This window comes from Betta splendens, chromosome 15, assembly GCF_900634795.4.
Source record: "Betta splendens chromosome 15, fBetSpl5.4, whole genome shotgun sequence".
In the NCBI taxonomy this organism is placed as follows: Eukaryota; Metazoa; Chordata; class Actinopteri; order Anabantiformes; family Osphronemidae; genus Betta; species Betta splendens.
The window spans coordinates 6,865,631-6,890,028 of NC_040895.2; the positions used below are offsets into that span (position 1 = coordinate 6,865,631).

At 47.7% G+C, this 24,398-nt stretch overlaps 3 protein-coding genes across 7 annotated transcripts in view; 1 reads left to right on the forward strand and 2 right to left on the reverse strand.

Annotated features, from left to right (window-relative positions):
* Nucleotides 1-82: 82 nt before the first annotated feature.
* LOC114870452 (cadherin-related 23) lies at nt 83-24,243 on the reverse strand. Of its 4 annotated transcripts, none has more exons than XM_055502238.1 (38): nt 24,174-24,243; nt 24,021-24,076; nt 23,754-23,903; nt 23,468-23,596; nt 23,095-23,223; nt 22,683-22,910; nt 10,555-10,776; nt 10,356-10,475; nt 10,062-10,242; nt 9,845-9,978; nt 9,567-9,776; nt 9,366-9,473; nt 9,147-9,249; nt 8,751-8,876; nt 8,473-8,676; nt 7,944-8,402; nt 7,752-7,868; nt 7,448-7,672; nt 7,188-7,357; nt 6,918-7,055; nt 6,507-6,626; nt 6,136-6,313; nt 5,832-6,052; nt 5,551-5,745; nt 5,356-5,469; nt 5,144-5,273; nt 4,654-4,917; nt 4,407-4,568; nt 4,046-4,302; nt 3,870-3,967; nt 3,654-3,774; nt 3,488-3,567; nt 3,340-3,380; nt 3,158-3,218; nt 2,783-2,912; nt 2,573-2,692; nt 2,198-2,302; nt 83-1,776 (listed from the first exon to the last, which is right to left on the reverse strand). In XM_055502238.1, the coding sequence occupies exons 2-38, from the start codon at nt 24,066-24,068 to the stop codon at nt 1,435-1,437; spliced, it is 5,940 nt and encodes a 1,979-aa protein (XP_055358213.1). In that variant the 5' UTR covers nt 24,069-24,076; nt 24,174-24,243; the 3' UTR covers nt 83-1,434. The 4 variants fall into 4 exon arrangements, with proteins under 4 accessions (XP_055358213.1, XP_055358212.1, XP_055358215.1 ...); XM_055502237.1 differs by having other exon boundaries at nt 7,448-7,675; XM_055502240.1 differs by lacking the exon at nt 2,198-2,302.
* On the forward strand, nt 12,249-21,458 carry vsir (V-set immunoregulatory receptor). The gene is made up of 7 exons (XM_029175061.3): nt 12,249-12,527; nt 17,109-17,501; nt 17,608-17,658; nt 17,746-17,856; nt 18,109-18,136; nt 18,438-18,613; nt 19,762-21,458. The coding sequence occupies exons 1-7, from the start codon at nt 12,443-12,445 to the stop codon at nt 19,797-19,799; spliced, it is 882 nt and encodes a 293-aa protein (XP_029030894.1). The 5' UTR covers nt 12,249-12,442; the 3' UTR covers nt 19,800-21,458.
* Nucleotides 23,823-24,398, reverse strand: part of LOC129602883 (cadherin-23-like) — a 94,459-nt gene continuing 93,883 nt past the window's right edge. For both annotated transcript variants that reach the window (XM_055502241.1, XM_029175057.3), the window contains exons 32-34: nt 24,174-24,275; nt 24,021-24,076; nt 23,823-23,903 (exon numbers count right to left, since the gene is read on the reverse strand). In XM_055502241.1, the coding sequence (XP_055358216.1) occupies nt 24,068-24,076; nt 24,174-24,275 (111 nt within the window). In that variant the 3' untranslated portion in view covers nt 23,823-23,903; nt 24,021-24,067. The remainder of the gene's footprint in view (nt 23,904-24,020; nt 24,077-24,173; nt 24,276-24,398) is intronic.

Consider the following 24,398-nt stretch of genomic DNA (forward strand, 5'->3'; position numbering starts at 1 on the left):
GGAATCTGCCTAAACTGTGTGTGCCAGTTTTAGCTGAAGTGCAATACGAGCGCTGGTCAATTCACCATTTCACCAACTGAGGTCGCAGGTTGTTGCATATTCCTTTTATTTTTCACAAATCATCCAACAACATTTCCCAATACAGATTGCAGGGCTGGTGACAGAAATGACAGGAAAAGCAAAAGTTACAAAATGAGAATATAAAAAAATAATTTTAAAAACACTACATTTACCAGAAACAGTTGTTCAGTCATACAAAGAAAAACTTAAGGACATGTTGGAGTAGCACAATGTACACAAACGCCAAACACCCAAACTTGTTCCCAATCTATGTTGATGACCCAACATTTTTTCCAAAAATATTTTTTTTAAATTCCATCACATTTTCTATAAAATAAAAAAATAAAGCAAACTGCTCATTTTGAGCATGACTCTTTTACTCCCTCAGGTGGCAGTGTAAAGTCTCTGGGCACAAGGCCATCTTTTATCTATAAAAACATTGTAAATTCATCCTTTACTTAATTGGGCTTTTTTCACTGCTTTTAATAAAGTTTTCATTTCAGTTTTTCAAAATATTGTTTTTTTTGTTTCTTACTCATAACACTCATTCTTCAGTTCAAGTCATATTTTTTATAGAAGGTCTTGTGTTATAAACTGATCCATTCAGGAGGGGAAGGACTGTCACCAACGCCACACACATCGTCCTTTGGATCCCAAGAAATGTTTCTGATAAACTAATACAGCACTGTCACAACTGCACAAAGGTAAAGGTTCCTCTTGTGTTGGTGTAGAAATTCCCGTTTCAGGTTTCATTAGAAGTGCTCTGACCCACATTAAATGTCTGTCTAAACCTTTCCAGGGACAGAATGCATCTAATATCTGAAAAAAACTCACCCTCACACCATCAGTTATGATTGCATTAATTTTCAAAATTAAAAAAGATCACATTATGAGAACCTGTGTCGTTAACTGTTCCGCTTACGGCCATTCGCTGGTCTGAGTGTGTGTTTTTGTGTTTGAGTGTATGCAGTCCAGGTAAGCTGTGAGAATGAGGCACCTTTTGACAATGGGAAGGTCATCTATTCAACGAGCGTCTCCCAGAGGGAAGCTTGGTCACTTCCTCTTAATTCTTTGGATGAAAGTCGGTGACACCAGTTGGTTTCGCTGCACCGAAGAAACAAGCCCTACTTATTGTTCTTCATTTATTTCCATTGAAGAAAAAAGCTGTTGGACAGTTTCTTAAAACGGCTCAAACAACTGTGCAGTGCGTTCTGCTGCAGGGTGTCTCGCTGGTGCACTGAGGTTTGCTGATGAGTTTCCCTAGACTACACACACTCCTCCTCCAGTCCTCCCCAGCCTATCAGAGCGGTGATGTGGAGGCACAAGGACACACACAAGTCACGGCTGTGCTCAGACCAGCGAGGCCTCGGCTAGTCATAACTCTGTGATCTCCAGGGGACTCTGGGGCAGGTTGTTCCCGTCCTTGTGACGGTGCATCGGGGTGGACTTGGCCGACTCTGTGCGGGCGTTGCGCTCGGAGTAAAGCCCGCCATCGGTGTTCAGTGCCTCCAGGGAACGCGCCAGGGCCCGCTGGTCGTCTTCTGGCAGGCTGTTAAGGTCAGAGGTCAGGAGGGTGCCCGTGCTGCCGTGGACCACGTGCACACCTTCGGGACCCTTTATCTCCACGGGAAGATGGTGCTTAAAGCGCAGCGTTCCGCGACCTCCGCCCACACTCAGACGCTCCTCCTCATCCTCATCCAGGTCGCTCTGGATCAGCTGAGTGGGGGCAAAAAAACAAACAAAAACGCTTAGCTCGTGATTAACATGTTTATGGAAATGCATCAGACTGACAAGAATGTACCAGACAGTGGAACCAAGGCAAACCAATGGAAGGGAAATGTCACTATTTCAGCAGCCTACAAAAGTAGTGAGACAGTGAGCCAGCGGAGGAGAACAGATGACACACCACGACTGGTTTACAGTGATTACAAGACTTGTGTTATTAGAATTTCTGGGTGATGATCTCCATCCCCAGCTGAAGTGTGGAAAGTCAAGGTAAACACTTTAGTTCACGCTAGCGGAAAAAGAAGCAGTGAGAAGGTGCAGCATCAAAAGCAGCAGGACGAAAGATCAGAGGAACACAAGATCACTCTCCAGCGGTGTCACACAGGAAGAGCACAGGTGCAGACGGGCCCACCTCAGTGATGGATGAGTGGTCTTCATGGGCTGTGGTGACAAGACGAGCTGCAAAGAGTGTTTTCAGCCTCAGGTAGTCATCCAGGACCACCTTGAGCAGGGAACCCTGACAGGATGGCAGTTATGACCAAACATCACATCAATGATTTTGCACACCTCTGACGTCATAGTCCTTATACGTGAACATCCAGAGCGGATTAGCCTCCTTTCTAAACATGAACGATGGGTTTTTTCTTCTTATGTCTGAGGTCTCCTCCTCTGACCCCATCCCTCCCAATGTTTGGAGGATGAAAGGAGTGTATGTGACAAAAAGGAGTCTTCTGGACGTCTTCGCATGTGCATGTGACCTGGCTACTTTTACATGCAGGTGTCTCACCTTGATTGGACCCTCCCTCATAATCTGGCCCAGTTTAGCGATGTTGTCGTACTCCTGAATGGCTGCTCGCAAGTATCGATCGTCCTCTGGCTTCACTTGAGGATCTCGACCAAATGTCCCCTGTAAAGATAACACACACACACGACACTCCTTGATTCTTCTCAGTTAAATGTGTAGTGTACTAACGTCACTATCGATGCTGGTACTGACGTGAGTGCGTGCGGGGCTGTTCCACAGGTCCGTTATCTCACTCAGGTTCTCAGGCAGGTCGTCTTCGTGGTCGGCCTGAACGGCCAGCTCCAGGTTCCGACAGAATGGGTCCAGCCACACTGGGTTTGCCCTGAACATGCAAAGACCAATAAAGAACAAAATGAACAGGGTAGAAATCAAAGAATGCAGTTATAATGACCAAACAAACTTGATTTGACATCAAGGACAATAGTGTTATGGGGCTCATCTAAACACTGATCTACAGACAGATTGAGTTCAGTGTGAGTTTGCTCAACACTTCCTGGTTGCCTTTAAGCTTCACAGCAACAATAAGAAAGCAGCTAATTTTCTTCAAGCAATTTTCAATAGCCTCACCCCTCAAAGGAGTACTTGTTAGTGTTGGGCATGTCCAGGATGTCCATTAGACCCTGGTTTCCTGGGTGGCAGAGGATAAATCGTGTCAGCACAGTAAGCGTGACTGTGTATTTACAGGCGGTAAAAGCCACATCCTGAAGTGAACAGCTGTTGGGACCGTCCCGACATCGAAACCTTCTCACCTGCTGATCCGGCAACGATCGCTTTCAGCTTCCTCTCGTGTCTGCAACAGGCGAGTCAAGACAAGAAAAACATGTTGATATCACTGCTAATGCAGAGACGTCCCGAATAAAATGGTAACTGTCTGAAAAATAACACCAGGATTCTTACACTCTGCGATAATGCCAGTTCATTGTGACAAACAGGACTCCAGCCAGGCACAGCAGCACAGCCAGGATGATGATAACGAGCTGGAGGAGAAGATGTTGGAATAAAAGGAAAGTTCACTCAGACAGAGGACGTTTGCATAAGGCGTCTGAAGGTTCTGACTTCAGACCTGTAGCGTGGAGATGTCGTCTGGCAGCTTTTCTGTGACAGCAGGCTGAACATCCACAACATTGTGTTTCCTGAACAGGTTCCTCAGCTGCTCCTTGTTCTCATCAATCATCTGAATTACTCTGCAACACATCAAACAGCAGGACGCAGGTGAACTTTACCACGTACTGTGGGCCAGCAGTGATGTATGGGTCCAGCTAATGACGGCCAAGCTCACCGTTCAACATCCAAGATGGTGTTGGTCTGATTGTTGACAACGTGGATCAGCATGTCTGTCTGATCATAGCTCACTTTTCCTTTCTTGTCCACATGGAACTGGAAGAAGGTACGATGAGCCAAAGCCGCCAGAAAAATACACGAAAACATCCAACAAAGTGCAAGAAACAGCCTGACCTGGATGTCATCTAAGCTCACTATAGCCCCCGTGATGTTGGACAGCAGGCTGATGAAGTCCTCCTGATTTTTGCGCACCAGATCAGGAATGTCGTTAAAGACTATTTTCACCCTCTGATCGTCCCGGAGGATGTAGATGTTGACGGTGGTGGTGGTGCTGTGTCCGGCCAAGTCGCACGCCAAAATCTCTAGCTGGAAAAAGCCTGGATGGTACGTCATGAAGAGGTCGTGGGTTCTGATGATACCGTCAGTCATTCCTATAGGAATCACGGGACAGAGCTGACTCCACACAGGCACCAAACACACCAAAGCAACTAGACTTAATGTTTTGAAATAGGATATTTTTCGTAATGTAGCTCACCAATCACAAAAATGTCCCGAACATGCTCACTGCTATTACTCTGTGACTGGTAGTAATAGATGGTTAGGATATGGTAGTTGACCACGCTGTTGTTGCCTACGTCGTTGTCTATTGCCAGGACCTTGATCAACTCTGTCTCCACTTTGGCATTTGATGCCACTCCTGAAACAAGGAGTCAGTGAACTGTAAATAGACCTGCAAACATTCACAACACACTGATACACGGAGGAAGGAGAGTGCTCCTCACCTGCGGTGTACTCTGCCTTAGTGAAGCGTGGGGTCTGGTCGTTAATGTCCTCCAGTTCGATACGGACTTCAAGTAGACTGGGGTCGAGGGCGGGGTCCAGCGCTTTGGCCCGTGCTGCCCTCTGGCCCCTGGGGGGAGTCCAGCTCCTGTTGCTGGAAGCCTTGATGATGAGGGAGTATGCTGGGATCTCCTCCCGGTCCAGATTCTTCAGCACTTTCAACTCTCCGTTTACATCCATGCCAAAGTTGCCGTCGCCGTTTCCCGCTGCAGGAAGACATTTTGAAAACAACACGACAAAAGCATTGTTGTTCAGTGATCTGAAGCACAACAGAGCGTCAGATGGAGCTACTCAAACATTCCAGAGCTATTAAAGTAGGAGAAATGTAGATAGATACCCAAGCCTGCAGACACACAGCAGGGTGCATTGAATTAACTTACTATACATCTTCACAAACAGCTAAATGAATGTGTGTGACGAGCTCCAAATCACCTGCAATGAAGTAGTAGACGATGGCATTGGAGCCCTCATCGGCATCCATGGCTCTGGTTACGTTCCCCAGCACTGTATTCAGAGGGGAGTGCTCAGGCACTGTCAGCAACTGGTAAGGCGAGCTGCCGCGCTGAGGTACGGACGGAAGGACACAACACAGGGTTTAACGGCACTAAACTCACTGCATAGCAATCAGAAAGCTTCATACTCACCGGTGGCTTAAGGAAGACAGGTTCATTATCATCAATGTCCGTCAAGTTGACCTGCAGAGGCTGTGTGGTCTCATAAGGCACTGGCTGACCCATGTCACGGGCCACAACGATAAGCTGGGAGAGTGTTGGCATATAGTTAGGGCCATGCATGTCAATGGGTCGTCATAGCAACACACACACAACCAGCTGACTCACGCCATAGGAGGCCTGTTTCTCTCGGTCCAGCTTCACAGTAGTTGTGATGACCCCAGACACGGGGTCTATTTTGAAGTTTTCCCAGTCTTTGTTACCTGCCCCGGTCTGCAAGAAGGAATAGCGGACCTCTCCGTTCACGCCTTTGTCCAAGTCCGTTGCATAGACCTCATACACGACCAGGCCCGGGGGCTGCTCCTACACGTTGGCCAGTGAGCAGAACCTGTTAACTCCATGAAACTCACAAAATGACGTGCAGCTGCCATCTACAGGACGCCCATTACCTCCACGATGGTGATGATGGTTCCATTAGAGAGGTTCACAAACACAGGTCTGTTGTCATTGACGTCTATGACTGTGATGATTAGTTGTGCAGTACCAGTCAGTTTGGGTTGTCCCTGGTCTATAGCCATCACAATCAGGTTGAAACGCTCCGTAGACTGAAGCATGCGCAGAGAACGCACCAGTCCAGTGTTTGGGTCCATGGAGAAAGCGTCTGACGCAACTGGACCAAGAGGAGGAAGTGTCAATAGCAATACTGTAAGTGGGCTTTTAAATGGCTCTACTGGGATTTCACCAGTGTTTTACCTGAATTGGGTTGCATCATGGTGTAAAGCACGACTGCGTTCTGCCCCTCGTCCAGATCGATAGCTCTTACTGTGACCACAGACGTCCCAGTGGGCTCGTTCTCAAACACGCTGGTGTTGTACACACTCTCGGTAAAGCGGGGTTGATAATCATTGACATCAACAACCGTCACTAGAACCTGATGCAGCCATGGACAGACGGCACATGAAGATGAATTCAATTCTTCTTCAAATTCTTTTCCCCTATTATTTTATTATTTGAACACATTGAGCTAAAAAAGGAGTTCATAGCCTTTCAGTCACTACAGTCTAAATGCCCTATGGTTCATGTGCTAATGTGACTGCAGCTCATTCTGAGGCCGCGTTCTCTACCTGTACAGCGTTTTCCCGCCTGTTGCTGGGGCTGCCGCCAGGGTTGTCACGAGCGACGGCAGTTAGAGTGTAATGATCCTTTTTCTCCCTGTCGAGAGGAGACTCGATGGAGATTTCCCCCTGACACAGATGAGAGGGGATGATTAGGAAGGAAGTAGTGACTGGGAGTGGCAGCCGTATAGAGACATTTACTGTGTTTGACAGAAACGGAGCATGAAGGTAAACTATCTTCATTGCCCTTGTTCACGTATTACACTTAATTTAACCTTCATTTCCAGGCTGGGTGACGTCCTTTACAAGTGAATGAATCTACTTTTCTTTGTGGTTTACCAGAACTGAATAAATGTGCAGAACCTGATGAAGCCCTGCCACCAGAGGATTAATGCTTTAGGGCCATTGGGGTGAACTTACAGAGGTTAGGTTCATTCTAAACTTGCCCTCTCCATCTACCAGGCTGTATTCAATGTTAGCAAAGAGGCCAGAGTCGCCATCTGTCGCGCTGACGCGGAGTATAACGGTGCCCAGGTCCACATTCTCAAGCACAGACACCTACAAACACACACAAACATGCAAGTTGGCATAAACGTGGAATTTGACTTTGTAAATGATTAAATAGCTACCAGGAACATCCCTGGGACAATCATCAAAGCTGCTATTAGGTCTTAAGAACCTGATCCGTACCTGGTAATGGAGCAAGAGGAAGATGGGGTTGTTGTCATTGACATCCACAATGGACAGGTAAACTGGGAGCTCAGTTATCCTGGGAGGACTGCCATGGTCCTGGGCCCGAATCGTGAAATTCAGCCACTGCACCTGCTCAAAATCCACTGTCTGATTGGCGACAATCTTCCCTGAAATGTTAATAAGACAGCAAGAGTTCCAGCTAGAATTCATCTGATCACCACCAATGTTTTGCACTGGCAGGCCAACAGACCCCATACCAATGGAAGGGTCCTCCAGTCTAACGTAATCGCCTCGGGGCAGGTGCAGCAGCTCGTAGGTGACCTGGCCGTTGGGTCCTTTATCTGGATCCACGGCCGACACCGACAGCAGGGTGGTGCCTGGCTGAGCTCCCTCCAGGATCTTCTCCGTGAAGTTGGTCACGCCGAAGGGCCGGAAGCGCGGCGCGTTGTCGTTGACGTCCAACACGTTGACGGTGAGACGCGCTGCTGGGAAGAGGCAGTTACACTGAGCAGGGGGAAGCTGGTCGTGAGGCACAGGCCTCGGCGCAAACAGGTCACCCACCGTTGGGGACGCTCCCGGACCTGTCCAGAACCTGACTGGCATTGTCGTGGACCGACACGATGATCTCGAACGTGGCCACCAGCTCTCTGTTCAGCGGGTTGCGTACAAACACTGCGCCTGAACATTTACAGGAATCCATTGGATTGTTTTGCCATTCTAATATCATCTGTCAAGAAAAGCTTCACTCCTTACCAGTATGCAAATCAATGCCAAAGGATTCCTGGAGGCCAGCCACTGGGTTGTTCCCATCATCCTTAGCCTCCACAGAGATGATGTAATACTCCAAGCGAGGCTTCAGGTCCGGGTCAACGGCGGCCAGCGTGGCCACCACTACGCCGGGTGGCGTGGACTCGTTGACGTTGATCATGGTCACAGGCTGTATGAAACTGGGCCGGGAGTCATTCACGTCGTCCAGGATCACGGTGAGGGTGGCCGTGCCCGACAGCGGGGGCGTGCCGCGGTCCGTCGCCACGACGACCAGCCGGTAGGACTCGCGCTCTTCCCGGTCTAGCGTCGTGTTGCCCACCAGGACGGCGCCGGTGAGCGAGTCCACCACGAAGCGGTCCTGGGCGCCGCTCTCCAGCCGATACAGCAGCCAGCCATTGGAGCCGGCGTCAGAGTCGGAGGCGAACAGCTGGGTGACCACCACGCCTGGAGGGTGGAGACGAACACAGCCATGACCTCAGACCCCATCAGTGTCACCCCTCCCATGCACACCTACCCGTAGGGCTGTTCTCGGGGATTCGGACACTGAAACTGGACGGGTTGAAGACAGGAGGGTTGTCGTTCTGATCCAAGATAGTAACTGTTATCGGAACACTGCTGTTCAAACCGCCGATGTCCTCCCCAACCAGAGAGAGCTCCACCCGAGGATCCTGGAATGCCTCCCGATCCAACTTCGCTCCCTGGCGCACGAGAATGACTCCTGGAGGAAGACACTCAGACTGTTACACTAGCTCTGTCCCCCTGTAGCAGCTCGCGGAGGACGGATCAAGGTACCCGTATTTGCATCCACAGTAAAAAGGTCCACCCTTGGTCCCACCAGGCGGTACTTCACCACAGCATTAGGTCCAATGTCTTTATCTTCAGCCAAAACTGGCCCGTTTAACACAGTTACAGTTGTGCCTAAACCATGGGCATAAATAACAGGAGAAACAGGTGAAACGACATGAAGGAAGCCGCCACATGCTGCTGTGCTGGACCAGTTCAACAGGCCTGACTTCTGGGTCTAAATAATGAGCCGTCAACAAATGCATCTTCACAGACCTCATTTTTAATGCACAATTAAAGCTTATCGCACTTCTCAAATCTCAGAACAAAAGCAGAAACCTCACTTGAGGCGTCAGTCAGGAAGTGGCGTAGACAGTTTCGCAGACAGCGTGACAGACGCACTACCTGCTGCAGAGTTCTCCATGACTTCAGCCCTGTAGCTGCTCATGGTGAACAGCGGCCTGTTGTCATTCTCATCCAGAATGGTGATCACCAACAGGTCGGAATCCTGGAGTGGGTCAAAGGCAATTCAGGGAAAATCCCAATAGCAAACACGTACAAGGTTGAACCACTGGGGGAAATGAATACTTGTTTGAAAGCGCATACACACAGGAGGGGAACTACCTTGCGAGCGATGCGGGGGTTCTCAGGGTTGTCCTTGACAGTGATGGTGAGCCTGTACTCAGCCACTCGCTCTCTGTCCAGGGGCCTGTTGACCTGTACCACACCTGTCTGAGAGGCGCAAAGACGGACATGAGGGCTCCAATAGTTCCGATTTATGTGTCATCAAATCCAGCCTACGGCCGCAGCATCCTATTCTCTCACCGTGTCGGTGATGTAGAAGGCTCCGTCCAGGTTTCCAGCCGTGATGTTGTAGGTGAGCAGAGCGTTGCGTCCGCTGTCTGCGTCCCGCGCCTGCACCCGGGCCACGGAGGTGTGCACGGCGGCTCCTTCGCTCACGCTGGTGTTGTACGGGAGGTTCTGCAGCACCGGGTCATTGTCGTTGATGTCGAGGACGAGGACCCCCACCACCACCTTGAGGGAGAACGATCGTCGGTCAGACGAGAGGCTCGCTTTTCGAACCCGGGCAAACGGAGACGCACCGAGCTGTTGAGCGGAGGGCTGCCCAGGTCGCGAGCGGTCACAGTTATGTTGTAGAAGGCGGTGGCCTCTCGGTCCAGCTCCACGTCCTTCCTCACGCGCAGCTCCCCCTCCACCGGGGAAATCATGAACTCATCTGACGGGGACAGGGGAAGAGGCTGAGCACCACAGAGGTCAGTAACGCACCACTTGCTCCACATGAGCAGGTCCCGTCCTCACTCTGAGGGTCTCCGCCGGTGATGCTGTACTCCACTTTGCCGTTCAGCCCAGAGTCCTCGTCGCTGGCTTTGAGCGTCCAGACCCGAGGTCCTGGCTGGCCCTCAGTAACCTCGAAGGGGCCCTCATATGCTCTGGGGAACGTAGGCGCCACGTCGTTCACATCTAGAACATTTACCAGCACCTAAAAAAGGGAGAAAAGTCGAGTTTCTAACTCTTGAGTAACGTTTCCATTTTATGACTCATTTCTCATATTTTGTTTATGTCGTGCATCTAGGGGGACGACAGCGTCATTACTGTTGTGCTGGATGTCAGTCGCAGAGCAGGTTTCGGACACTGGTCCGTTGCCGTGACAACCAGCGTGTAGTGTCCACCGCTGATCTCATAGTCCAGCGCCTTCACAGCGGTGATCCTCCCCTGGACGCACACACACAACACAGCAGAACATTGGTTTCTGCCGTCGCACCGCTGCAGCACCCTCGCCCTCACCTCTTACCGTCACATTGTTAATTAGAAAAGTCTGAACGAGGTTTCCGACAGCGATGGCGTAGCGCAAGGTGCCGTTCAGACCCTCGTCTGGGTCGATGGCTGTAACCGTGGCGATGGTGGCACCCACCGTTTCTGGGCCCTCTCTCAGCACCGTGACGTACTCCTCCTCAGGAAACTCTGGCGCGTTATCATTCTCATCGACAATGTGAACATAGACTGTGGTTGAGGTCTGCGTGAGAAACAGAAGCGACGTGGGAAAAAGGTCAGACCTTCTTCACATGAGATGAGACAGAGCATGTCGACGTTGTTGCAGTCACAGTAAGGAAGCTTGTGTGAAGGCAGAGGAATTCTTAAGAGTAACTGAGGCAGAGAAAAGATGCTGACTGGCAGCCAAAAGCGCAGTTTCCCTGTCATTTCACCACCTCACTGTAGGAACAACCAAAACCTAATGTTAGTGAGGCAGTCAACAGTGTGTCCTTGGAAACCGCTTCATCAAACCACTGACAGACACAAAAACAGAAGTTTCATGAAACTGAAGTCTGCCTGCTCCACTGGTCTGACCTCATTACCCTCCAGTTTCTGTGCCACTGCAGCAACGCTTAAAGGCGTCATTGTCATTTAACAGCATTGTTATTTATGAGCAAGACAATTAGTAAAGCACACACGCACACACACACACACACACACACACACACACACACACACACACACACACACACACACACAGATAATTCAATCATCATAGCAGCTTTACTCTACATAAACTGTTCTATTCCGATATCACATTCAATTTTAATACACTGTAACTGAAGTGACAAATAAAAAGTCAAGGTTAACAGCTTGTCCTGGTCTGAATGCCTGCTGTCAGCATGAGCAGACATTTAATAGATGCGTTTATCAAACAGATATTCTGATCTGTTTTTCGACAGACAGAAGCATTCACCGTTGTAGAAACACACAAGTACGTTCATATGTGTGAGAGAGAGAGAGAGAAAAGAGAAGGAGGGGGAGAAAGAGAGCAAGAGAGAGGGAGGGAGAGAGAGAAAGAGAGACAGCCAGAGAGGTTAGTAGTGGAAGAGACAGAGAGAGAAGAGAAGGAGGGGGAGAGAGAGAGAGAGACAGGCAGAGGTTAGTAGTGGAAGAGAGAGAGAGAAAAGAGAAGGGGGGGGGGGGGTTAGTAGTGGGAGAGAGAGAGAGAAAAGAGAAGGAGGGGGAGAAAGAGAGCAAGAGAGAGGGAGGGAGAGAGAGAAAGAGAGACAGCCAGAGAGGTTAGTAGTGGAAGAGACAGAGAGAAAAGAGAAGGGGGGGGGGGGGGGGGGGGGGGGGGGAGAGAAAGAGAGAGAGAGAGAGAGAAGAGAAGGAGGGGGAGAGAGAGAGAGAGACAGGCAGAGGTTAGTAGTGGAAGAGAGAGAGAGAAAAGAGAAGGAGGGGGAGAAAGAGAGCAAGAGAGAGGGAGGGAGAGAGAGAAAGAGAGACAGCCAGAGAGGTTAGTAGGGGAAGAGAGAGAGAGAAAAGAGAGGGGGGGGGGTTAGTAGTGGGAGAGAGAGAGAGAGAAGAGAAGGAGGGGGAGAGAGAAAGAGAGACAGCCAGAGAGGTTAGTAGTGGAAGAGAGAGAGAGAAAAGAGAAGGAGGGGGGGGGGAAGAGAGAGAGAGAGCGAAAGAGACAGAGGTTAGTAGTGGGAGGGAGGGGGGGAGAGAGAGACAGAGAGGGAGGGGAGGAGCGCTCCGACTTTTGACATCACGTCGCGTACGCGCCGCTAAGTCCAGAAGTTTGAGTCAAAGTTAGGCGGGTGCCGTCGGCCCGTGTGTTTATTAGTGTAGTTCACGAGAGAAGAGGAAATAACTCGAGACACGCTCCTCGTTACGCCACGCTCCGCCGCCGCAGAGAGACCACCATGGAGGGGCCGCGCTGTCGGACGTCACTGTGGACGCACAAAGTTGTGTTGTGCCTCTGCGCCGCGCTGTGCTTCGTACCTGGAGGTAAGACACGGGCTAATCCCGCATTCGAGCGGCTCCGCGCACTGGTCCGGGCGTGTGGCGACTTGCTGACAGTTTCTCCCAGTGACAAACTATGTGGCTGGGAACGGAGCGGTGCGCGTGCGCGTTCATCCCCACGGACTGGCTTCATTGAGCTCCAGCGCGACCTGGGCGCGTGCGTGAGTGCCGGACGGGCCCGAGGCTGGGACTGGGTTTGTTTATGTGGTCTGTGTGTGTTACGAGCCTGCTGGAAACGCACAGTGGCGTTTATGTCTGTGCGCTTTCAGGTCGCCACGAGTCCGTGAGTCACATTATTCCGCAGGAACAGCTTCGTTTTACACGCGTTGTTATTTTACAGGCCAACGAAGCGCGTGTCGTCTCCGTAAAAAACACTCACAGCTGAGTTTAATCGCGTTATTTTGAGATGCAACATCTGGCGTGAAGCTGTTTTAAAGCTCCTCCCATGAGATGCAGTCAAGCGTGAATTCAACAACTAAACTGCGCCTTAAACGAACATGAAAATATAAGACAGTAGAGAGTTGCGTCTGCAATGGATCCACCGACTGCGTCACGCGTTCGTGCTGCGTCGGGAGAAGAGGAATTCTTGTTGCCAAGGACGCAGAATTGGGCAACTGCCGCCGGAGGAGAGAAGAGGAGCAGCTGTTGCCTCCGGGACGCGCGGTGCTTCACTTCAAACGCCAGTGAAAAAAACCCTGCAGAGGTCGTCGGTTTCTGCCGAAGTCCTGATAAACTCACTGGATGAATCCCCTGAAGGCAACTTGCGACTTGTCCTGAAGAAAAAGACGTTTCTCTGTCTAACAGTTAATACTCTAAAAACGAATCTAGGGACGTTTCGTATTTTCACTGTAGTTTTAAGTTAAATCTACGACCTGACTACATTAATTGCAGTGGAATTCTGTGGTGCCGTCTTTAACGTCATGTTATGTCTTCCTTTTTTTTCGGAAGTTTCCTCCCTTTCAAGCCATGATGAAAACAGCTGTTTGGGCCACAGCCATTAACAGGCTTCTCCTCCAAACAGACTTCAAATCCCAGGCAATAATCAGTGCCTCCCTTCCTCTCAGTCCAGATAAGCCTGTAGCTCCCTATGGAGGACAATAGCGCTGTCGCAGGATGCGGTCACTCCATCCCCACTTTCTCCTCCCGTTGTGGAGCCGGCTGCACCACCTATCGATTCCCTATAGACCCAAACAGAATAATTCATTATTAGATAATGGCAATTAAGAATGGTTCTCTGGGTCTCGCCCACTGACGAGAACAGGCCTGACCAGCGACACGCAGGCAGCATCTGGAGTGTGTTGATGTGCGGGGGTGCGTGGGCCCTTACTGCGTGTGCATGAGTAATAATGACACAAAGAAGGTGGGGGAGCTCCCTTGTTCTGGGGTGAATTTGGGGGTATCGCTGTTTCAAAGGTCTTAGATACATAAGTAATTTTCTAATTTTCCCCTAATGTCTCATGCTTCTCGTCAAACAGTGTCCCTCGTGCTCAAGGACCCAGCATTGACCACCGCAGCTTTGCCCCCATCTCTAGTCGCAGCAAACCTTTGCTTGGTTACAATGACCTCAGACAGGAACAGTACCAGGTTAAGTCTTAAGGTGTGAAAACAGGAAGGAGCCCAAAAAAGTGATTCGAATAAAGTGTCTTGTAATGAAGTAACAGTTGAACAGCAACTGTTTCAAAAGTATGAAAAGCCCAGTTTCCACAGAAAGAACAATAAAATAAGGAACCTCTGTTGCAACCCTGCTTACGAAGCTGTATTGATATACGCCTTTTTTACAATCCACAGAATCTACCTGTGAAAGTAGAGCACAATGATGAGGGTGGTTTAATCTTATTCCAAAGAGGGATGTTGAAACGCTAATGTACAAATGTCTTATCGCTGCACTTTTCAAAAGATAGTAAATTCTTCTTCAGAGTTCCCTGATGACATTCATCGCTGACCCATAACCACTTCCCTATGTGACACATTAGAACACTTGTTTGTGCCTTTTTGTTATGGTGTCATGATGGAGGCCATGATGGAGGCCTGCTGGGAGTGTGGATGGGCACATGTGGGATTCTCCTGCTGCATCATGAGCCCCCTGTAACGGCGTCAATAGTCTTTAGCATGTAGTGGGTTTGATAAGGGTGGGTTTGTGTTTTACTGTATGTGTGTGTGTGTGTGTGTGTGGGTGGGGGGCAAACACCAGCACCACCAGAGTGTTTGTGAAAATGAAAGGTCACCAGATTTACTGGTAGTAGTTAATTAGCACCTTTAACACATGCAAGTAACATGCAAGTATTGCATAATCTGCAGAAGGGCAGTTCAGTTCATGCACTTCAATCTTCTCTGCATGTCTGACTGTCAGACGCATCATGTCCCGAACAGGTGGCGCTCGTACTAAAACAAAAGGGGGCCTGTTTCTGTGCCCTTAGGGACTATCGGGATCCTGAGAACAGTGATCAGAGGAAAAAAAAAAAAAAAAACGGCGTATCTGTAGTAGAGCCAAAACCCAGATGTCTGCAGAAGAAATGCTGTGAGCAAAGCTGTCAGTTCATACCTGGCTGCAACCACATCAAGGCGGCTCCAATAACGCTGACACAATGGCAACGCCGCCCCCTCGGCACCGAGGACGCTGCCTCCGCACACTCCTCTCCAATAGCTCCCATCTTGCCACCGATGCGTCTGATTCTACACCCAGCCCACCATTTGATCAAAGCTTTGCATTGCAATATCAAACCCTCGTCAAATCAGCAGCTATGATGAATGCCCCCTTCTTCACCAGTGGAAACGGGAGAAACCGGGGAGGCTGCAGAGCAGGGTGGGTGTGAAACAGGAGAGCAGGAGGGCTTCCCCTCCTATTGTCCCGCTGAGGAGGCAGGAACGGCCGCGGGGGCAGCAGTTTCACTTTAATCACTCCCCTCGCTCTTCCTATTGCTTTTCCTGGCACACAATGGCGAGCGGAGAGTTCAGTCGCACACACAGTCTGTAACACACATATATATGCTGTATATATAACAGAAAAGCTGAATGTTGGCCCGTCAGCTGTTGTACTTCCCTTTCAGCGGGGCGTGAAACAGCTACTTTCCAGCACTGAGCACAGTGTGCTTCCTCATTTCTCTTCTATTTAACTAAGTTCTGCAGTTACATCATTGCCTGTGCTGTTTCACACGTCTGCCCTTCGGCCCGTCCGTGTGCGCGGTCCAGCTTTCTTAAGGAGCAAGACAGGTGGAGGAGTGGAAGTGCATGCGTGCAAGTCAGAGGAAATCCTCTGCAAATCCTGGCACTGACCCGTTAGCGCCGACACCCACCCACTCACACACACACACACACACACACTTACTGTAAACTCTCTTATCCATGATCAAAATCTTTCGGTGCATCGGTGCACTGCTGCATGCGCTTTGATGCCAGCTCACTCACACACATGCACGCTCGGGCCTGTTGTCTTTGCACTACTTAGCATTGTTGGATCCAACACTGAAACTCTAATAGATGAAGAACGGTTTGACCAGGACAGAGCTGGTGGAGTCTTTTACACATTGATTATTATTCATTATTTATATTTTTTGTGGCTTTACTTTTCCTTAGATTATTATATTATTTGATGATTATTTTGTTACGCTGCTGAAAATGATTATTAGTCAGATGACATATTATACATATAACATATTTTTTGTGTTCCCCTGCTGCACTAAAGTCTCAGCAGGATGTGGTTGAAGACTGTATGTAAGAATGAGAGTAGGGGAGTGGTTTATGCAGTATGTAGAAAGACTTCTTACAGCTGTCTGTCTATTTAGCTTCCTGAACACTAAGGTGAATCTGTGTCACTGTACAGGTTTCTGAGAATTAAAGGGCTGTTTTGTCAAACGAGACATCACATGCCTCGTACTATATGTCTCAGTGTGGCCGTCTGGCTATATAGGTCCCACCGGAGGGCAGTATATTTATTTTCCCCAGACAGTGTAGTATTACTAACCACAGTGTGAATGTACAGAACAGGAAGTGAGCGGCACATGCACAAAAAGCAGGAAGTGTGCAGTGTGCATAAATAGGACGCGGAACATTGTTGCACTTGGCCTTTAAATCTATGTTCAACGTGGTCGTTGCTATGATCACTTGTTGCTCTGTGGTTCTTGATGCTGTGACTAGTGGCACTGGGCAGGAACCAAATCATTTGCGTGAGACTGTGATTTACCAGACTGTTTCCGGTTCAAACATTTATCCTATGAAGTCGAACGGTGAGCTTTGACACCCATTCGCTCACACATTCACACACCAGGGGAAACTTAAGGATCGGTGGCGTAGACACTTGGCCACATGACTCCGGGGGATTCAGGAATCGGACCAATGACGCTATGACTGGTGGCCGACTGCTCTTGAGCCACTGCTGCTCCAGTGAAGCATATTCTCAGCATTTCATCCTGAAAGACACCTGGTTTTTTTTCAGAACCACTTTGATGTAGCTGCTTTTGTATAATCCACCTGTTTATATACAACATTATGCTTTTTCCTTTTACTTCTTAAACTGTCTATTATTAAGTATTTATCTAAGTATTTGTGTCTTTCTCTTTGTCTCTCCAGGCAAAGGTGGGGTGTCCCACGCCCACTCCTCCCTCAGTGTGTCTGCCCCCCATCATCAATACATCTGTCCTGAAGGTGCAACTGTCAAAATGCAGTGTACCCAGGCAGGCGCTCCCTTGAACAGGAACGATAGCCTAGCGGACATCTGGCTTTTCACGCCACACATCGACCATGAATGTAGCAAGCAGCACCCCCGCGTTCATTCCCCGGGGAAACACGCTGTGCCTAAAGGGGTGCATTATACTCATTCAGGACACAACTTCTGGGTGACTCTGGAGAACCTGACACTTGCTGACCAGGGTCGCTACTGCTGCAGGGTCCTGGAGTTAAAGCAACACACTCATTCCGTTACGCAGGAAACCCACAGCCACATTGTTCTCACAATCACACCACGTAAGGACACTATTTATTAATGTCAGCATGTGGAAGTGGAATAAGTTAAGTTGTTTATTAGTTGTAAAATAGTCTAATGAAAAGAAAAACTATGTTTGCTCCTCAGGGAGAGATGGATCGCAAAACTGCACTGTTTGGGATTCCGCACCAACTAATGGTATGTTGCTTTATTCTGGGCTTCACAGCAAACGCACCGCTATCTGTTTCTGGCCTTTATTTAACTCCGTGTCCCTTGCTTTCCCAGGCTCTGTGGCAGTGGCCCTGGCCATAGCAGCCTGCATCCTGGCTTTGCTCGCGCTGCCTCTCATCCTGGTGCTGGTGTACAAGCAGAGACAAAGCTCCCGCTCCAGAAAACGTGTGTATTGCCGATATGCCAACACGCACTTTATCACGCAAACACGCAATTAGTTCCACGTCCGTGCAATGGAGCAACCATAAATCTCTCACACTCGGTTCCTCAGAGTGTTTTGTATCACTTGTGTTTCCTGTCAGTGAGGTCAATTAACTGCATTTCCTAAAATAGGAAGTACATTCACGCAGCATCTGTGGGGTTCCGCTCCGTTTCAAATAATTCACAATAGCCCCTTTCCTGTTTCCTCTCTCACAGGTGGACAAGAGCTGGTGAGAATGGACAGGTGAGTTTTCCCACAGTCAGTGAGTCAGTCAGTCGGTGCCCAAACACAGCTGCTCTTCAGAAATAATAACATTGTGTTAGCAGCTCCATTTAGGTTAACACACCATTACTAGGTCAAAGACATAACTTAAATTGTAACAATGTTATTTCCAGGGCGCCTGTTACAACGCAGCCGTGACAGACCTGCATTTCATAAATGTCTTGAGCAACAGATGAGTGTTGCAACCGCTTGATGGGTCAGAGCCGTCGCTCTTACTCATCTTGCTTCTCTTGTGCGTATCTGTGTGTGTTTGTGTACCCAGTGAAGCCCATGGCCATGAGAACCCGGTGTTTCTCGGGGGATCGCCGCAGATTAAGACCCGAACGATTTCTCAGATCATGACCAGACAGTCCTCTGAGACAGGATGCCACCTGTTGTCTGCGCCCGTAACCCCCCTCATTCTTCCGGCGCATGGGGACGTGTTCTTCCCATCTGAAGGTAGAATGCACACACAAAGCTATGCAACCTAACACAACAGCAAGTCGAGCTAGACAGGACTAGGTATTCAGGCCAGACCAAACCTTAGTTGTGACACTGCGCATAATGTGGTAAAGCTGATGCAACCATGGACCGAGCTGGGTGTGCTTCTGGTAAGACATCCGGCATTCAGTGGAAGTGTCCGAGAAGTGCGCGTGTTCTCGTGCTCGCACTCAAACAGCTGGGCCAACTTAAATAAAAAAGACAGACACGAATGAAACCGTCTTTCTCCTGCCTTGTCGCTCTGCAACCCACTGACACCCATTCTACGTCAGCAGTGTGCTCAGTGCATCGTGAGGTAACATCAGATCGGCCTTTTCTGCTGCTTCCTGGAGCATCTGTGCAGACATTCCAGCCATACCGAGGTGGAGCGGCCAATTTTCTGGCTGCTCAGAGGAAAAGTATAAAGCCAGAACTAAAAACATGCAAAGGATTTATGGGCAAACACTGTAGAGTTTTAAAAACACTCCTTGAAGCTGGTTCTGTCTATTGAACACTGACAATGCTCCTAAAGGTCTTTGTTGGCTGATGGCACTGTTATGGAAAGCTCCGCTTGTGACACATGGAAACTTCCGCTGCTTGATGACAACTCAGATTACAGCAACTACAAATACTGATAAAAGCTAAAATATTCGAGGAAAAAAAATGTTTTACATTTCAAAAGGTACATTTTCCTTGGTAATGCTCATTTTCTTCTCAAGTCTACAAATGCTGTGCACAATAAACAGTCTGGCTTCCTTGCCCCAGGTTTTACATTGCGTTGATAAAAGCCACAGCTTTACTCTTCATGTTTTTTTGGCCTGCTGACCTTAAGATGTGAAGAATTTAACTAGCAGCCGTTTCTCCCTTACTTCTGATGCGCCACAACTCAGACCTAAAGAGTCTTTGTTCCCTTTTATAATGTTGTTCGAGCAAACCACATCTGATTCTGTAAACTCATTCTCTTCCCTCCTATGATGTAGGAGGATGTGGAAAGTATGTTTGACACAATCTACATTTCACCATTTAAATACGCAAACTCCCTCATCTCAAGTGTCCTTGTCAGAAGTTGTGTATATTATGTAATTTATGTATAGATTACCTCTACCTCTACCTTTTCTTATTTTCAGACGCCATCCCAGAATCTCCAGAGTTCCTGCAGGCTTAAAGTGGATCAAAACCTTTCTCAGCGCTGTAACTGCTGATCTGGAAACAGTTCCACAGCTCTCTTCCTCCTTTCTCCAGAGCGATGTTGCAATTCTCAACCGCCTCGCAGCAATATTTGCAGGAATTGTCGTCTGCCCATTGTCTGGACCGCAGGAGGGAATGTAGTGTGTTTTCTATTCAAAAATAATTTCCACATGCAACACCAGCTGGAGGCCATGAGCCAAAGATCTCGTGTGAGCACTTGTGTGTGTGTGTGTGTGTGTGTGTGTGTGTGTGGAGGGGGACCCAGAATGCTTAGGGTGGGGGTCACTATAAAGGTTACATCCACACAAGCATCTTCTTCTAGGACGTAATAGGAAAACAATTGGTCTGGCTCAGGAGGTATCTTATGCTGAAAGAAAAAAAAAGATTGTATTTAGTCGCTATGAATAACAGAGTGGCACATATGTCACCAACCACACACTGATAGCATCCACCTCCAAACCCACCACACTCACGCCCGCTCGTCTCACGTGAGCTACGCCAGTGGAAACTCAAACTAGACAGGAAGTCAAAGGGCACAGATGTAAAAGCCAGCGGAGGCTCTAAGCCGTTCCTGTCATAGCAATAAAGTGCTTCGCACCCAATCAGCAGAGCGGAGTTCTGTTTTTATGGCATTACCTGGTTCCTCTGCATCATTTGTACTTAGCCTCTGCATCTTTTTCTTTCCTGTTTTCTACCTCACTCAGTTTCAGCTCTGCTGTTATAAATACTCTTCCTTTCTGAACTTGCAGTAACACTTTACAGTGGCCTTATTACCTTACTGGAGCAGAAACTGAATTGAGACGAAGTCTGTTCCTGGTGATAATACTTCACTGCTATTTGTGCATATGCAGTTTAATGATACATGTTTAGATTTTCTCTTGAATGTAGCTTAGTAACAGTAGTAACAGATGTCTATTTTATTTACACCAGCAGCACCCAAAACAGCTTAATTACTGCCATTACAATGTATATACAATATAAGGGTTAATATTATGTTCCATGTGCAATGGGAATTATAGCTGAATACTTATTAGCGCGTGGGGATGAACAACGTTGAAATGCAAACTAAAGACAATCATTTCGCTGTGTATTCATAAATGAATATATTGACTGATTTCGTAATAAATGATATCAATCATATCAAAGTGTTGAAATGACTGATATAGGTATGTCTGTATGTGAAGGTGGAGTTAATACGTGTACAGAAGGTTAAGCGACAGATATTATCTTTTACTTGTGTAGCAGGTTTGTAGGGGCAGGTAGCCGAGGTGTGTGCGTGAATTGTTTCAGTGCTCTGGTTTGTATGCCTGTGTAAATACAGATTATAAGGATGTTTTGGCCAGTCCAAAGGTTTTACTCTGAGGAACTTTAGTTTGGTAAGTTTAAGTTTATAGTTTGCTCTCTGGTGGGTGAGGATTGCATTAAGTCAGCAAAGAGGCCAGCAAATAGACGTGTGACTGACGTGTAGTTTTTTATAAAACTAAGGGGTGTAAGGATGTGTGTGGGTGAGAGAGAGTGCATTTGCTTGTACAATTTAGAAGTTTGTGTTTGTATTTTCTACTGCAGTGGCTGTATATTGCATTTACATTGCCCGGTTTGTATCTGTGTAATAAAGTGGTGCTCCTAAAACTTCAAACCCTCACGTCTACTCTTTGAAATCAGTGTTCCTTTCAATTGGCACGTCTCCAAAACTATCACTATACAAGGACATGCTGCACTAGCTGCCTAGGGAGCCATTACAGATGGAACAAGGTTGTTCCACTTGTGTGCCTCTAAAATGGTGCACACCAAAGGGAGTCTCGTTGAGGAAAAGAAAATGATAAAACAATCTTAGTGTATCTTGTTTTATGAGAGGAGACCGAGCTTGATGGGATCAAGAGATGCGTGTGGTTTCTTTAGTCTCACAAAGTGTTTTTTATGTCCTGTGCTGGTAAGAGTTGTTTTATTGTGGCACTAGATACATAAAGTTAAAAAGGCACAGGTGCTAAACCTAAAATCGTACCACTGCACACCCACTGTTATGTTGAGGTGGGTATAATTCAATACAGTCAGTTTGGTGCAGAGTTCATTTTATAAATGCAGTTTAACTCTGGATTAGTCTATTTGGGTTTAATCAGGTAGAGTCCTTATGTTGTACTGGATGTTGGGGGAACCTAAAGGTTAAAAGGTCAATAAAAGCCATTTGAACCTTAATTTGCACACCACAACAACAAATGGCAGTAGATTCAGATGTGGCACTCATCTGTGCGCATTTTACAGACACATCTAAACAGGATACACAACTACATAAATCTTGTGGTTTTCCTGTTTATAGGCAAAGGTGTTTCCTGTGCTTTCACAGCTGATCACCTCCTACTGAACAGCATTTCGTGTAGTGAGGGTTGTGTTATCTTACTGTGGTACTGTGGTCATTTGAGATAAATCAGATAAATAAACATAGTAGACATAGTAAATAAGGAGCAGATAAACACATTTTTCAGACTGTAGTACAGTGACTGACCTGTAGGGGGCCCCTTTATGAAGCGTGCCTGAGAGTCCTTCAAATGTCAGTGAAGACTCTGTCATCCAGGTCAAATTATGTGGTAGCTGAGTCATGGCAACTGTGTTTCTGTCTAGTTATGTCCAAAGGTTTCACTACTGATTCAAACCGATTCTTCAGCCTGGTTGAGAACTGAAGTTAACCTCTAATTACATGTTTTGACCAACAGGAAAGCACCAGTTTTACAGATGTACTCTGTAGGATAAGTTACTAGACATTTTCTTGTATAAATATGTAAATGTATGCTTGCTTTTTGCAGCTCGCCTGCGGTATCCAGTATATGGAGACAGATTTTTCAGTGTAGTGGTTACTGCATCTCACCGACAGAGGCGGTGTCCCATCATCCTCCACAGTGACGGTCAGTATGTACTCCTGCTGGCGCTCGCGGTCAGGAGGGGCCGGGCGTGTCACCATCTCCCCCGTCACGCGGTCCATGCGGAAGGTCAGGTCCTGGTTTCCATTAGTTATGTAGTAAAACAGCATAGCGTTGGACCCAATGTCTCGATCGGTGGCCATCACACGGAGCACCGAGGTTCCTCCTCCAACATTCTGTGTCAACCATTAAAACAACTTTACTGACTTCCTACAGTACAATAACATGAAAATAAATAAACTGTATTGTGTTATCAAAACAACCACTTAAACCTGTATATTTGACATTGTTCTTCTGTATATAAAAAACTACAGGTACATGCAATTTCATGCTCCATGTGGTGTGAAAGTGTGCCCATACCTCACTGATGCTGACATTGTATCCCCTCTGGCTTTGAATAACAGGTGCATTGTCATTGACATCCAGGATGTTAATTGTGAGGGAGTGGTCTGTGTATCTGGGAGGGGAGCCGTTGTCGATGGCACGCACCTGCAATCAGGGTGTCTCTCTTTTGAGAATCCATGCACAGTGACATGCGGAATAAAACGATACTGTATAACAGCTACTCAGCCCTGGGATGAAATAAATCCGACAGTGTCACGAGACAGATAAGATCAACAAGAATAAGCGTGATGTGCAGTCAGTTTATTCCGTGCTGAAGGGACACCGAGCTCTGATTGTCCATGTGTGAAAAGGTTGTATGGGGTAGAGATAAATGTAAGCGTTGCCTGACCTTCAGCAGGTAGCGGTCCATTGACTCCCTGTCCAGAGGAGCGTTGACATAAACCTCCCCATACGTGTTGTTCACGGTTTTGATCATGAACACATCCTGCATGTTGCCTGCCACCAAAGTGAAATTCACCTAAGGAAGAGTGAAATGATCCCATTACACCACCAGTCAGAATCACTAATCATAATATACACGTATGAAGAATCAGCAGAACAAAATAGTACTTTTTTCTGTTCCTAAAGGTATTACAGTAATTACTTCATGTACAGACTTTCTCCTTAGTTCTTACCAGCCCATTCACTCCAGCGTCCCTGTCCCTGCCGAGCACTACTGCTACTTTCTTCCCCATGGGTGTGTCTTCTGGGATTCCCACTGAAGTATCAGATGTGATGTCAAACTCGGGATTGTTGTCGTTCTCATCCAGGATGGTGATGGAAACCTATTCAAAGGTACATGAGCCCAATAACACAAGCTACTGTACACACTTTGTGTCCTATAGTTGAATATGTTTCACACCATATTCAGTCCAGGGTCTGAAATGACCTTATCAGCTTACCTTCTGCAATTCCAACAAGAGATGCAATGAACAAAAGAGGAATGCCATTAAGTTTTCTATAACAGAACACAGGTATAAACATACTGTAATGGAATCAAAACTGCTTGTGAAGAGTGAGGTTTAAATAAATAAATTTGCAATGAAACAACGTACCACAGTGGAGTCTTTCTTAGGTCCTCCATTATCAGCTACAACCGTCAGAGTGTACAAGTCCCCCTTCTCCCTGTCCAGCAGGCCGGTCACCGTTATGCGACCCTGGGACACAACACACACATCAGCATCCAAGGATGGAGCCAGTGACAAAGACAGAGACAATATCATAAATAATAATCAACAATTTCTGTTTCTCCTCTTTCAAAGGATTCAAATGACTTCAAA

Bases quoted from the DNA above. Each gene is read 5' to 3' on its own strand.
- vsir (XM_029175061.3), top strand. From the start codon at position 12,443: ATGGAGGGGCCGCGCTGTCGGACGTCACTGTGGACGCACAAAGTTGTG. The intron at 12,528-17,108 runs GTAAGACACGGG...TTGTCTCTCCAG, and splicing joins GCTGTGCTTCGTACCTGGAG to GCAAAGGTGGGGTGTCCCAC. The intron at 17,857-18,108 runs GTGTGTATTGCC...CCTCTCTCACAG, and splicing joins AAGCTCCCGCTCCAGAAAAC to GTGGACAAGAGCTGGTGAGA.
- LOC114870452 (XM_055502237.1), bottom strand. From the start codon at position 24,068: ATGGCATTCCTCTTTTGTTCATTGCATCTCTTGTTGGAATTGCAGAAG. The intron at 7,869-7,943 runs GTAAGGAGTGAA...GTAAATGTTCAG, and splicing joins TGGCATTGATTTGCATACTG to GCGCAGTGTTTGTACGCAAC. The intron at 5,470-5,550 runs GTGAGTCAGCTG...ACACTCTCCCAG, and splicing joins AGAAACAGGCCTCCTATGGC to CTTATCGTTGTGGCCCGTGA.